The sequence below is a fragment of the Anomaloglossus baeobatrachus genome, chromosome 10, assembly GCF_048569485.1.
Source record: "Anomaloglossus baeobatrachus isolate aAnoBae1 chromosome 10, aAnoBae1.hap1, whole genome shotgun sequence".
In the NCBI taxonomy this organism is placed as follows: domain Eukaryota; kingdom Metazoa; phylum Chordata; class Amphibia; order Anura; family Aromobatidae; genus Anomaloglossus; species Anomaloglossus baeobatrachus.
This window is the reverse complement of record NC_134362.1, coordinates 9,214,985-9,229,467: the sequence shown is the minus strand read 5'-3', so window position 1 is coordinate 9,229,467 and position 14,483 is coordinate 9,214,985. Positions and strand designations below refer to the sequence as shown.

At 48.5% G+C, this 14,483-nt stretch overlaps 1 protein-coding gene across 1 annotated transcript in view; it reads right to left on the bottom strand.

Annotated features, from left to right (window-relative positions):
• Nucleotides 1-341: 341 nt before the first annotated feature.
• The window catches only part of LOC142255060 (vomeronasal type-2 receptor 26-like), a 47,408-nt gene continuing 33,266 nt past the window's right edge, over nucleotides 342-14,483 (bottom strand). Inside the window, exons 5-7 of the mRNA XM_075326499.1 lie at nucleotides 13,021-13,248; nucleotides 3,342-3,465; nucleotides 342-1,246 (exon numbers count right to left, since the gene is read on the bottom strand). Coding sequence (XP_075182614.1) covers nucleotides 342-1,246; nucleotides 3,342-3,465; nucleotides 13,021-13,248 — 1,257 coding nt within the window. The remainder of the gene's footprint in view (nucleotides 1,247-3,341; nucleotides 3,466-13,020; nucleotides 13,249-14,483) is intronic.

The window sequence follows — 14,483 nt, the reverse complement described above, 5'->3', positions numbered from 1 at the left end:
GCAGCGTGTAAAGTACCCTTATGATTTTACTTGCATCTCGCATCGTTATCAGCCGTTACGGCTAAATGTACTAAATGTATTGGTTGTGTCTGTGCAAGTGGTGGATACTCCAGCAAATAACAGATAAGTGATGACTGTAATTATTTTGCACTTCAAGGAATTTCAGCCGGTCACCTTAAAGGATTTCCTAACAGAAATAAATAAGAAACTTGGAAGTTTCATTCATCTGTTTACTCTGCAAATTATTACTATTATGTTGTATTATCAGTAAAATGAAGAATTGGTAACGGTTATTATTTAACTAATGCCGTATAAAACCATTCTACTCATCTTATAAAATATCACGCAGTCCGGCTCATTATATAGGACTTTGTATTTTGCTCAGGTTTATAGAGAATGATGTAACATTTAGGGAAAAATATGCAGCCGAACAGCCCAGCATTAGAGGTCAGGATGGCAAATATCTCCACAGCCACCATATATTTGCCTTTGGTGCTGAGATAAGCCGGGATCATGGCTATCCAGACACTGCAGAACACCAGCATGCTGAAGGTGATGTACTTGGCCTCATTAAAACTGTCCGGTAATGTCCGAGCTAAGAAAGCTGTAATAAAACTAACAGCGGCCAGAATCCCCATATAACCCAGGACAGAGAAGAACCAAAGATCGGAGCCTTCATTACACTGAACTATGATCTTCTCCCTATAAGACTGTGTGTCCAGCTCCTGGAAGGGGGGACAGAGGGTCACCCAACTCATACAGATGACCACCTGGATGGAGGAGCAGATCAGGAGCACACAATTAGGGAGTTTTACTCCAGTCCATGTTCTCCACACACTTCCAGGTTTGGTGGCTTTGAACGCCATGTAAACCGTTATGGTCTTGGCCAACAACGAAGAGATGGATATTGAGAGAAGTAGTCCAGTGCAGATCTGACGTAACATGCAGGTAATATCCACAGGACGACCGAGGAACAAGAAGACACAGAGGAAGCTGAGCATGATGGAGACCAGGAGAACGAAGCTCAGGTTCTTGTTATTCGCTCTTACAATCGGGGTGTCACGGTGTGAAACAAAAATGACAAAAATTAAAGTAGTCAGAATACAGAAGAAGGTGGATAAACAAGAAAAAGCTACAGAAATGATGTCCTCACTATAAGATAAATATTCTATCTTCTTAGAGATGCAGAATGTTCTGTTCTCACTTGACCAGGCGTCTTCTGGACACTTCATGCAGTTTTCACTATCTGTAGAATAATAATAATAATATTAATAATAATAATAATAATAATAATAATAATAAAAATAATAATAATAATAACAAAGTTTATTTATATAGCGCCAAAATATTCCGCAGCACTTTACAATCCGGTGGAGGGTTGTATAGACAAGAACAAAACAAAATAGTACATAATTCAACAGCTCCAGTAGGAATGAGGGCCATGGTCGAAAGCTTACAATCTATGGGGAAGAAGGGGACACAAGAGGTGAAGCACACTTGTAGATCTGGCCGGCCATCGTCATGCTAGTTAATTGGTTACATATAAAGATGAATGATCTGGTCTTTAGACAGTATCCTTTTGGGTGCCCTTACGTGCTATTGGTTGTATGTAGGATGTGATGAATGACAGAAATAGAAGAGAGAAGGTTACGAGTAGCATTTAGAAGGTGGGACGGGGGAGAGTTAGGTTAGTAAGTTATTATGATAAGCTTGTATGAAGAGATGTGTTTTTAATGTACGCTTAAAAACTTGGGGGCTGGATATTAGTCCCATTCTTTGGGGTAGTGCATTCCAGAAAACTGGCGCGTCATGAGAAAAGTCTTGGAGACGGAGCTGTGAGGTTCGTATTATGGAGGATGTTAGTCTAAGATCATTTGTGGAACGAAGGGGGCAGGTAGGATGATAGACAGTGATGAGGGATGAGATATATGGTGGTGCAGAGCTGTGGAGAGCTTTGTGGGTGAGGGATATAAGTTTATATTGTATTCTGTAGATTATAGGTAGCCACTGTAGTGACTGGCACAAGGTGGAGGCATCGGTGGAGCGGCTGGACAGGAATATGACCCTGGCTGCTGCATTCAAGATGGATTGGAGAACAAAGTGTAGAACAAAGTGCATGTGAGATACGATCATTACTTGAGGTTACATGTGCAGATTCAACAAACCCAATTGTAATAAAGTTGGAATGCTGTGTAAAATGTACAGAATTAGGAATGCAATCATTTGGAAATCTCATATTTTATTAACACAGAACATAGGACACAGATCAGGTGGTCAACGATGGACAATTTATTTGAAAAGGTTAACTAATTAAGATAATGGTGGAAGCAACCCAAAAATGTTGGGAAAGCGTTAACAAAATTCTGAAAAAGTAAATGGTACTAATGAAAAACAACTTCAAGTCACATGACTGAGTATAAATGTGACGCCCTGGCAAAACCAGGTTGTCACAGAGCCTGCATAAATCCACCAAAGTGCAGGCAATTCTCCTCCTTGGCATCAACACAGTCCCCACACAGATATACACCAGCTAATCAGGCCCTACTCACCCCCTCCCCAGGAAAATGGGAGGGATCGAGAAGAGCTTAGGAAGGGCAGAGAGGAGTTTGGTTTCAGTTTGTGCTGTAGTCAGTGAAGAGCTGACAGGAGGGAGTTGGAGCTCCCTGGAGAGGGTGGTATTCGGGGTTGGAGCCCTGGACTACCGGGCCATGGGACTAGCCACGCTGACTAGGTGGCAGTGAGGGCCACAGGCGATGGAGATTCGGTCGCTGGGAGCCTGAGGTAGACCGGGGCAGGGTTGGAGCCCGCCGGTACCGAGAGAGGGGATCCAGTCCAGAGGCAGTTTCAAGTGGACTAGTCAAGACAAGAAAGAGACAGACAGAGAGTGTGGAAGAAAGGGCCCCTGGCTGTAAATCTGGGTGTGGGACCCGAATACACCCATCAAAGGTGACCGGTCATTGGCAATTTGGTTTACAATACAGACTGTGACTGGCAACAAACTACCAGATTGCCGATACTTCTCTAATACTCTTGTACTATCTGCACTTTTGGCTCTGCTACATCTAGTGCTTTCAGTTTCGGAGATTCATCTATAATCTTGTGTATCTACTTCTACTGATCTTCAGTGTTCCTTGAGTTTTCTGTCCAGTCCTGAAAAGATCTGGACAAGTTGATCATTTAAATAGAGAATCTAATCTCCTTCACCCCTTAAAGCCTGGATGATTTTATGATCCGCTAATCTTCGCTTCCTTTGTTGTCCTGCTACACAGGTTTAGAATTATAATGTGACCTCAAATTTTACAATTTAAGTCCTAGAGGACAGAAGGTTAATGGTAACATACCTGACTTATTGGATATTTCTCCTTCTGAACATGGGGCACAATCGTAGCAGCACAAGTGTATGCTGGAAGATGTCACTTTCCTCTGTCCGGATTTACAGCTTGCGGAGCACTGGGACCTTGGGATCTGCAGAAAGAAGTAAAACTTTGTGTTATTATTTATTTAAATATGTCATAAACATCTCAAAACTGTGTTATTTTTTAAAGAAGTGCAGCGCCCCATGGGGCAGGTGGTTAACCTACTCATTGCCGGGCCTTTGACGAGTCAGGTCAGTCGATGTCACAGGTGGCCTTGCCCGGTTCCATTGCACCGAGGCTGCAGTAAATGAAGGGGAAGCAGGGGTGATTGGGGAAAGTTTGTCGTGATGCCACCTGTGGTATGCAGCCAGGGAGTAGCCGCTGCTGCAGAATTCCTCGCCGGGGCAGATATTATGGCAGCCGGGATGGTGCCGCTCCCCACAGGTGGAGCAGTCCCTAGGTGGATGATGAGAGTGATAATGGCAAGCTGGGTGGCGGCGCCGGTAAGGATGAGTCAACGCAGTCTCTTCAGGTTCAAGGTGTCTTCTTTACTCACAACTTCAGTTGCCAGCCCCATAGTACCGGTCACCGCTGTGATGGGCTCCATCCGATCCCGGATCCGTAGGAGGTCAGAACCGATGCGGTAGTCTGTGGGCCCTTCCTTGCTGCGCTTTGTAGTGCAGGTCCCTGTGGCTTGAAGCACTTAGGGGCACTTTGCACACTACGAAATCGCAGGTGCGATGTCGGTGGGGTCATGTCGAAAGTGACGCACTTCCGGCGTCGCTCTCGACATCGTAGTGTGTAAATCCTAGATGATACAATTAACGAGCGCAAAAGCGTCATAATCATATCATCGGTGTAGTGTCGGGGAATTCCATAATTATGCTGCTGCGACGGTACGATGTTCCTCACTTCTGCGGCAGCACACATCGCTGTGTATGAAGCCATTGGAGCGAGGAACATCACCTTACCTGCTTCCCGCAGCTCATGCCGAATATGCTGAAGGAAGGAGGTGGGCGGGATGTTTAAGTCCCGCTCAGCTCCGCCCCTCAGCTGCTATTGGCTTCCTGCCGTGTGATGTCGCAGTGACGCCGCATGACCCGTCCCCTTAGTAAGAAGGTGGTTCGCGACGTCGCAGGGCAGGTGAGTGCATGTGAAGCTGCCGTAGTGATAATGTTCACTACGGCAGCAATCACTAGATATTGCAGCTGCGACGGTGGCGGGGACTATCGCGCTCGGCATCGTAGCATCGGCTTGCAATGTCGTAGTGTGCAAAGTGCCCCTTAGAGTCCCTTCCGTACTAGGTAGGTTACTGTTCCCTATGCCAGTAGCGTAGATCCTCTTGAGTCTGACTGTGATCAAGGCCCCGGAATCCTGGGTGCCGCTTGGCTTTGGAAATTTGTGTGGTCGGAGAAGCATAGAACCTCTACGTCTGGCAGAATCTGGTGGTGCAACTTGGAATTACACCACCCTAGGGTGCTGCACAATGAAGTGTGCTGGTCCCTAGGGAACTGACACGGTATCCTCCACAGTGACCGTTAAACTTCTATGTCCCACAGGAGCTACCGGGAAAGACGTCTGCTCACTGTCACTCCTGCTGGAGAACTCAATATTATTGCTGTGTGTGGCTTCTAACTCCCCCTGGTGGCCGCCCCTACCCCCACCCAGGTCCTAAGCTAGTGGATTGGGCCCCTGTTGTAATGGCATCCTGTAAACACCACACTGCAGGCGACCCCTTTAGAATCCGACCCTAGCCCAGTCCCCAGTGGGGAAGGGGCAACCCATGTGTGTATGTGGTGGTGGATGGTGAAACTGGTACTGACCTCCCTTGGATCCATGACCAGTACTACACCCCAATTGGAGTGCAGTACCCTGTGGCGACCAGAGTCTCAGGGCCACCACAGAAGCACAAAGTACAAGACAGGTGGGAAACAATTGGAGAAGATAGAAGGAAATGGAGATAGAAAACACGAGCCACCAAAATTGTCATAGGTAGAGATGAGCGGACCCTTGGAAATTCGGTTCGGCGGGTTCATGTGGACTTTAGATAAAGTTCAGTTTAGGACCCAGACTGGACCTGAACCTCAATGGAAGTCACTAGCTGGGCAGTTTGGGTCTCTGCCCACATACATGCCGCCAGCCATTAACAGATCATGTCTGTGGTCGGGGTTTTTCCAATTTTTGGAGTAATTTTTCTCAGAACACGTTGTGCTAAATCTGTTGTTCTTGATCGATATGCATGAATAAACTGACAAGTAAGATTTAATATTTGTTTTGCCAATGGGATGCGTCCCTGCGCAGTCAATGTCAGCACTAATTGGACAATGACTGACGGGTTAAAACTAGAGTTGAGCGCGGTTCGAGGTTCTCCAGTTCGTGGTTCGAGTGATTTTGGGGGCTGTTCTAGATCGAACTAGAACTCGAGCTTTTTGCTAAAAGCTCGACAGTTCGAGTTACGTTCGAGAACGGTTCTAGCAGCAAAAAGCAGGGCTTTTTACAGCTACAGTGTGCAGGGAGCCATCGCTGGCAGCCTGCCAGAAGCTGGTAACCAAGATAAACATCGGGTATCCAAGCAAAGCGCTTTGGTTAGTAACCCGATATTTATCCTAGTTATGTGTGCAGGGAGCCGACACTTCCCCACTCAGCTCACTCCGCCCCCTCCTGCACCGGCATGTACACACACACACTCACACACACACTCACCTGTCCCCAGCCATGCAGTCCCCGGCACTGACGTCCTCAGCGCCACATGGCCCCGCTAGGCTCCACCCACTTCGTACTCCGCCGCCCGCACACATGGCCCCGCTAGACTGCGCCCACCTCGCACCGCACACATTACCCCGCTAGGCTCCGCCCACCTTGCACCCGCACACATTACCCCGCTCGGCTCCGCCCACCTCGCACCCACACACATTACCCCGCTAGGCTCCGCCCACCTCGCACCCGCACACATTACCCCGCTAGGCTCTGCTCACCTCGCACCCGCACACATTACCCGCTAGGCTCCGCCCACCTCGCACCCACACACATTACCCCACTAGGCTCCGCCCACCTCGCACCCGCACACATTACCCCGCTAGGCTCCACCCACCTCGCACCGCACACATAGCCCCGCTAGGCTCCGCCCACCTCGCACCGCACACATGGCCCCGCTAGGCTCCGCCCACCTCGCACCACACACATGGCCCCGCTAGGCTCCGCCCACCTCGCACCGCACACATAGCCCCGCTAGGCTCCGCCCACCTCGCACCCGCACATAGCCCCGCTAGGCTCCGCCCACCTCACACCGCACACATGGCCCCGCTCGGCTTACCTGCGGTGATGAAGTCCTGCCCTCCCGACCTCAGAGCTGACACTGTCCTCCATGGCTGCCACTTCACATCTGTCACTGCGGCCCGAGACTGTCACTAGCGGTGACGTCACGGGCCGCTCGCGATACTTGGCTGTGAAGGTGATTGAAGTCAGTGTGCAATATCAGCAGTGCAGGAGATCAGCGCAGGTAATGTACCTCGCTCCTGACAGCAGCACTTGTCATGCCCTGCAGTGACCTGGGCTGACCTTCTGATGTTAGCTCAGGTCACTGCATTGCTCCCCCAGCCAATGGGGAACATTCTGTTCTTCATTGACTGGGACAGTGTGGATCGTCATGGGAACCGCTTGGATTACAGCAGACCTGGATTTGTTTTTCTTTCTAATAAATTGGTGAAAGAGGCAATGTGTTGGGCAGTGTTTTTTCAAATAAAAATATGTTTATCGTCTATTTTTTTTTTTTATTACTGACTGGGTTGGTGATGTTGGGTATCTGATAGACGCCTGACCTCACCAACCCCAGGGCTTGATGCCAGGTGACATTACACATCTGGTATTAACCCCATGTATTACCCCGTTTGCCACCGCACCAGGGCACGGGATGAGCTGGGGCGAAGCACCAGGATTGGCGCATCTAATGGATGCGCCACTTCTGGGGCGGCTGCGGCCTGCTATTTTTAGGCTGGGGAGTGTCCAATAAAAGTGGACCTCCCTAGTCTGAGAATGTCATACACCATCTGTCTGCTTTACCTTGGCTGGTGGTCCAATTTTGGGGGGACCCCTATGTTGTTTTTTTTTTAAAATATTTATTTAATTTAAAATAACAGCGTGGGGTGCCCTCAGTTTTGGATTACCAGCCAAGGTGAAGCTGCCAGATGTGGGCTGCAGGCTGCAGCCGTCTGCTTTACCCTAGCTGGCTACAAAAATAGGGGGAACCCCACATCATTTTTTTTTTAAATTTATTTATTTTGGTAAATACAAGGCTAAGCACCCCTTAGTGCCACATGAAAGGCACCAAAGGGTGCAAAATTACAAAATGCAGGAGAGTGGGACATTATGTGTCTTTCTGCCATTATAATGACAGAAAAGACTGATATGAAGTGTACAAGCACAACAAAAATCACCAGAGCGCTCTATGCTGTGAAAAGCAGTAGAAAATGGCGCTGGAGTGAACATGTGACCGCCTCATGTAGGTTGAAGCTAAGGATCCTGGGTAAATTTATGTATTTTCCCTCCTTCAGTTTTTTGGCAGTACGCCAAAAAAACGGAAGGCACACGGATGACAAACAGATGACATACGGACCATATACGTGTCTCGCTCCCGATGCCTCGGCACCGCTCCTTACCCACTGATCCGGTCGCACCCGCACAGCACTGCTCCTTACCCACTGATCCGGTCGCACCTGCACGGCACCGCTCCTTACCCACTGATCCGGTCCACGTGTCCACCGGTCACGGCTGTCGCTCCCGCTCGTGCTTTACTGTGTCCTGTCCCCAGTCTCATGTGTCTGACTCATGCTTCTGTATAGGGTCGGGCCGCGCCCACTCACCTGGTCTTATGGGCCCAGCACTGCTGCAGCAGGATATGACATGAGGCTGTGCTGGGTATATAAGACTGTCCTTTCCATGTGGGCGGGGCCGGATCAACGTGTCTTGTAAGCCTTGTCTTGAAAGCTAGGTGCTCAGGTCCCCCTTGTGCCATGTCCTGTGAACATACTATTGCCTGACATTCCTACCCGGCACCTGTGCCGGATTCCTGCACTGTCTCCAGGAACTGTGAAGCCCCAGTGACTGTTCTACCCGTCCCCTGTGAGACGTAGTGCCTGCCACGCTAGTGCTCCGGCTAACGTGCACCCAGGCCTCCGGTGGGGTGCACGGCCCAGTGGATCCACCACCCGGACCTAACAATACGGAACGGAAACGGATGCCACACGGATGCACCTGTGAAAAAAACGGACCGTTTTTTGCAAACCGCAAAAACGGATCAGTCATGTGAATGTAGCCTTATTCTAATCTGCCATTTATAAACAGCAGGCAGAAATAAGTGAATAGCGCCCCCCAGCATCAGAAAATCTCCGGGGTTTCAGGGGTAGCTGAGACCCTGGAGATCATGATTCAGGCCGGTTTGTCCGGTCCCCGCTCACGTGATCACCGGTATACACCGTATACCGGTGATCACGTTACAGTAAATGACAGCGCGGTAAAAAATTATTTATCTCCCATCTGGCATGAACAAACTTGTCAGATGGGAGATAAATCTCCTCCCCGGTCCCCCGGTGTCGCCAAAGTGCCCCCTCCCTGTTCCCTTCCCGGAAAATCCAAGATGGCCGCGCGCACAGCAGCGCACCGGCCGCATTCACCCTACTCCTCTGATTTCTGTCGCATGTGCCATGACACATGCGACAGAGAACTCCTCCCCAGGCCCTGCCAGGTCACCCCCTATAACCCCACCGGTGTTCCCCGGTGTCCCACAGTACCTGTGCAGCGTTGATCCCCTGTGGCCCCCTCCTTCACAATAGACACTGCAGAATGCACAGAGCGGCTGTCAGCTCAAGTTCCTGTGTTCAGACACAGTGAATGGCGGTAACCATGCATCTGTAAGCTACTGCAATGCCCTGCTCATGAGGTAAGGAACATAGTTGATCAGGAGAGCTATACTACATTTCCAAATGGAGGGATTTGCTTTTATAGTTGCCCTGCTGAACGACTACCAAACATGAGAGTCCGTTATACGCCACAAGAAAACATGTCTAAATAGCGAGCTCTGTTGTTTAGTATTCATTCAGCTGGATAACTGGACTTAAAGGGGTATTCCATCTCCAAGATCCTATCCCCAATATATAGTAGGTGGAATAGCAATAATATCAGCAAATACCAATATTTGGAAATGTAGAATAGTTCTCCTGATTAGGCATGCCCTTACCTCATGAGCAGAGCATTGCAGCTTTGATAGCAGTTATGACATGGACTCTGCTGCTGTGGACCTGGGGAGAGTGGGTGCAGATTCATTGCACCCACACTCCTCACATGGAGGGTCTGCACTCCTAGAAAATGGGGGATACGTTCCCTGAGCGTTTCCCCCCATATTCTAGACGGTCCAGAGTCATCGTGGGACCCCTTTATTTTTTTTCCTTATAATAAATTGGTAAAAGAGGGAATGTTTTGGGGAGTGTTTTTTCAAATACATTTTTTTTTCGTCTATTTGTTTTGTTAGTACTGACAGTTTGTGATGTCGGGTATCTGATAGACGCCATGACATCACAAACTGCTGGGCTTGATGTCAGGTGACTGTACAGCTAGTATCAACCCCATTTATTACCCCGTTTGCCACTGCACCAGGGCACGGGATGAGCTGGGGTGAAGCTCCAGGATTGGCGCATCTAGTGGATGCGCCAATTCTGGGGTGCCTGTGGCCTGCTATTTTTAGGCTGCGAAGGGCCAATAACTATGGACCTTCCCACCCTGAGAATACCAGACCACAGCTGTCCGCTTTACCTTGGCTGGTGATCCAATTTGGGGGGGACCCTACTTTTTTTTGTAATTATTATTATTTATAAAATAATTATAAAAAAGAGCCTGGGGTGACCTCCACATTGGATCCCCAACCACGGTAAACCTGCTAGCTGTGGTTTTCAGCCTACAGCCTTCTGCTTTACCCTAGCTGGCTATCAAAGGTAATGCCAGGCAGATGGGGGTGGCAACCCGTAGCTTTCTGCTTTATCTGCGCTGAGAATCAAAAATATCGCGGAGTGCTATGTCATTTTTTTAATGATTTATTTTTACAGCACTGTCATGTCAGGCAATAAAAATACAGGGAAGCCCTTTTTTTTTTTTAGTTATTGAAATAAATAATTAAAAAAAATATATATGGGCTCCCGCTGCATTTTTTGTATTGCTAGCTGAGGGTAATCCAAGCAGCTACTGGCTGCTAACCCCTACTGCTTGGTGTTACCTTCACTGGCAATGGAAAATCCAGGGAAGTATTTTTTTTGCCAAAAAACTAAAAAAAAAAATGACGTGGGCTTCGCCATATTTTTGTATGCTAGCCAGGTACAGCAGGCAGGTACGGGCCGCCCCCAACCCCCAGCTGCCTATTTGTACTCGGCTGTGAACTAAAAATATAGGGAAGCCCTTTTTTTAATTATTTCATGAATTTCATGAAATAATTAAAAAAAAAAACGACATGGGCTTCGCCATATTTTTGTGTCCAGCCGGGTGCAACTAGGCAGCTGGGGATTGGATCCGCAGCACAGGTTAGCCCAAGGTTTCTGGGCCCCTCTACTGCGAATTGCAGTCCGCAGCCGCCCCAGAAAATGGCGCTCTCATAGAATCGCCATCTTCTGGTGCTGTATCCAACTCTTCCAGCAGCCCTGAAGGCGGGTGGCTTGCTGGGTAATAGTGAGTTAATACTAGCTATGTTTTACTAGCTAGTATTAAGCCAGAGATTCTTAATGTCAGGCACGTTTGAACCAGCCATTAAGAATCTCCAATAAAGGGTTAAAAAAAACACCACACAGAGAAAAAATACTTTAACAGAAATAAATACACAGACACACTTAGAGACACCATCTTTATTACCCCGTCTCATCCCTCCACGATCCATGGTCTTCTGTCTTCTTTCTCCTTCAACACATGCAGCTCTGTCTGCTCCATCAGACAGCAGTGCATGGGAGAAAGGACGCTGTGCTCCGTGCAGAAATCACTCTGTGAGAGTGACCATAGGATCCCGGCTCTAAGCGGTGGCACGGGTTGCCATAGCAATGGTGCTCCGATCACATGATTCCGGTGCCGCTGCGTGCTGGTAGCGGGACGTCCCCGTCACCGCTACCAAGCGCGTTGCTATGGCAATGGTGATCTCCGTTATTGACTGGCTGTGTCACCAGTCAGGAGCCAGCTTCTGCGGACGCTGGTAACCACGGTAAACATCGGGTAACCAAGAAGCCCTTTCTTTGGTTACCCGATGTTTACCTTCATTACCAGCGTCCCCGCTCTCATGCTGTCAGTGCCGGCTCTCTGCTCCGTGCACACATAGCCAGACTACACATCGGGTAATTAACCCGATGTGTACTCTGGCTAGGAGTGCAGGGAGCCAGCGCTATGCGGTGTGCGCTGGTAACCAAGGTAAATATCGGGTTGGTTACCCGATATTTACCTTAGTTACCAAGCGCAGCATCGCTTCCACACGTCGCTGCTGGCTGGGGGCTGGTCACTGGTTGCTGGTGAGATCTGCCTGTTTGACAGCTCACCAGCAACCCGTGTAGCGACGCTCCAGCGATCCCTGCCAGGTCAGGTTGCTGGTGTAATCGCTGGAGAGTCGCTTAGTGTGACGGTACCTTAAGGGAACAGGGAAGCAGAGCGGGAGTCGACCGTGTGCTAGAGCATGTCGCCGGTACACGGAGATACACAAATGTGCACCATGTAACAGAGAGATGCAATGACAGGTCCTAGCATGACGTGTCATAGTCATGTGACCAGTCTGTAGCCAATGAGATAATAGACACGTGACTGGTCACATGGCTATTTTGACGTCACGATAGGTCCTGCATCACTGCTGGCAGTGCTGGTTACCGGGAAGATTCAGCGATCATCGGATGGAATAGCGGCAGGAGACAGAGTGCAGGATGGATCACGGGGACAGGTAAGAGTTATGGCAATGTTTATTAACTGTATGTGTACATTTATAATGTGTTTTTATGTGTTTGTGATTGCCTCCCATTGTTTCCTATAGGGTTGGAGTGGTTCGCTGAACCGAACTCGAACCAGACCTCGATTCGGCAAACCGAACTCGAGCCGAACCGCGGCCGGTTCGCTCATCTCTAGTTAAAACCCCACATCACAGCCAACAACCAACCGTCAATTTATTCCAAACTTTCTAAATGGAATAAAGAAGGAATGATAAAATTTACACAAATTGCAAACTTCCATCCCCTTCATATAGCCATCATTTGTACATTGTACATTTCTTAAAGAAGCTGATCTGATCCTTCAGCCAAGGAGGTGGACGGCTCAAACGAAACACCAAGTCTACACCCTATTGAATGCTTGAGCTCCACCATAATGTCAATGGTAAAATGCAATATGTGGTTTTGTTAATTGTTGTTATTCATAGATTCAGTGGAGAATTTAAAGTTTGACTGATAGAAAAGTTTGCAATGTTGTATAAATATACTTTGTAAGGAATCTAATATTTTGCTTGTTGTGCAGAATATAGGAGAGGGGATTATGGATGAATTGTCCGGATACTACGCGGGAGTCTTTGCCTATTTCCTCTTCTTCTGGCAGAGAGATACAGGAGTTTAGATGCTAATAAACTATAGACCCTGTAACATCCAGGCTGGGAATTTGTATTACTTACTTCTTTTTCACTGTTTTTCCATCTTATGTTTTCTGTTGAAATTGAGAACTCCAGGTCGCTCCCAGCGCTGACATTGTATGATGCCACCGCCCGCAAAGCTCTGTAGTTCCTCTTCAGTAAAATGTCGTTATAAATTGAATAGCTGGGTTGCTGTTCTCCTTTTTCAGTAAAACATTTTCGTTCAGAGCCGTCTGTTGAACACGTCATAGCTTTTATATAATGGTGCACCTTTTATAGAGATGAAAATGGCATCAGCAAAGTGTGTACTTTTTTTATTAACGAGGAGCTAATAATGGAACATAGATCCTGCAGCCGAGCGGATATATTGTGCAGCACAGGTCAGAAAGCTTGATTTTTCACCTCTAAAGTGGCACTTGAAATCTAAACCCCCTCCCCCGTCTTATGCTTTCCTTCCAGCATTTTCAGTCAGAACTTACATCACAGGTGCTCACTGCATCTCTATGAGAGCCAAAATAAGGCCAGAACGAGGTCAGTGCAAGGCCAGAATGAGACCTGAATGAGACCTGAATGGGGCCAGAATGAGACCAAGACAAGGCTCCCATAGAAATGCATTGAAGAATGACCTCCAGCGCACTCCATTATTATTTTTTTTGGCTCCACAAGATACAGTAGGGCTTATTTTTAGGGGATGTCTTATATTTTGTATTAGTGGCAGTGACTGGGCCACCCGTTAATAAAAAATGAATATTCACTCCTTCCCCTGCCCATAATCTAGCACAACCCCTCTGCTGGAGTCAGTAATTGGAACTTTTGTTAATGTAAAAATTAGGGTATGTGCACACGATCAGGACTCACTCTGTCCTAAACGCAGCGGATCCTGACCTGCGGGGGTGCAAGTCTCCTCCACAGGAGAACGCAGGAGACCGGAGCTGCTCGTACCTACGGTCATGGTTCAGTGCGCTGCGGTCTCCTCACTGTGGTCTCCCTACAGAGGACGCATGCGAATACGCAGCAAACAATTGACATGCTGTGGTCTGGAAAGCCGCACCGCAGGTCAGTGTTTGCTGCAGAAAAAGAAGCACACCGGGCACGGGATTTCTAGCAATCCATCCACTGTGCTTCTACTGTACAATGCAGCGTTTTGGACGCAACTGAATCAGGCTCCATCCAAAACGCTGCAAGCACTGATCGTGGGCACGCAGCCTTAATATTCAGCCTCTTCTCATGTCCACTCCTGTGCGCAGCATCAGTAAACTCACTCAGACTGCGGTATTACTGCCCGGGGATGGCAGCGCAATGCTAGCATGGGTCGGCAGCTCTTCTGACCCGAGCGTGCCAGTGTGTGTGTCTAAGCAGCTGTAACTGAGGAGAGCCGCCGGCCAGTGCGAGCATTGCACTGCCATCTCCGGGCAGTAATACCGCAGTCTGAATGAGTCACTGACAATCGGCATAGCAGTGGCTGGGGGTGAATATTCATTTCATTAAATAGCCGGCATGTGACT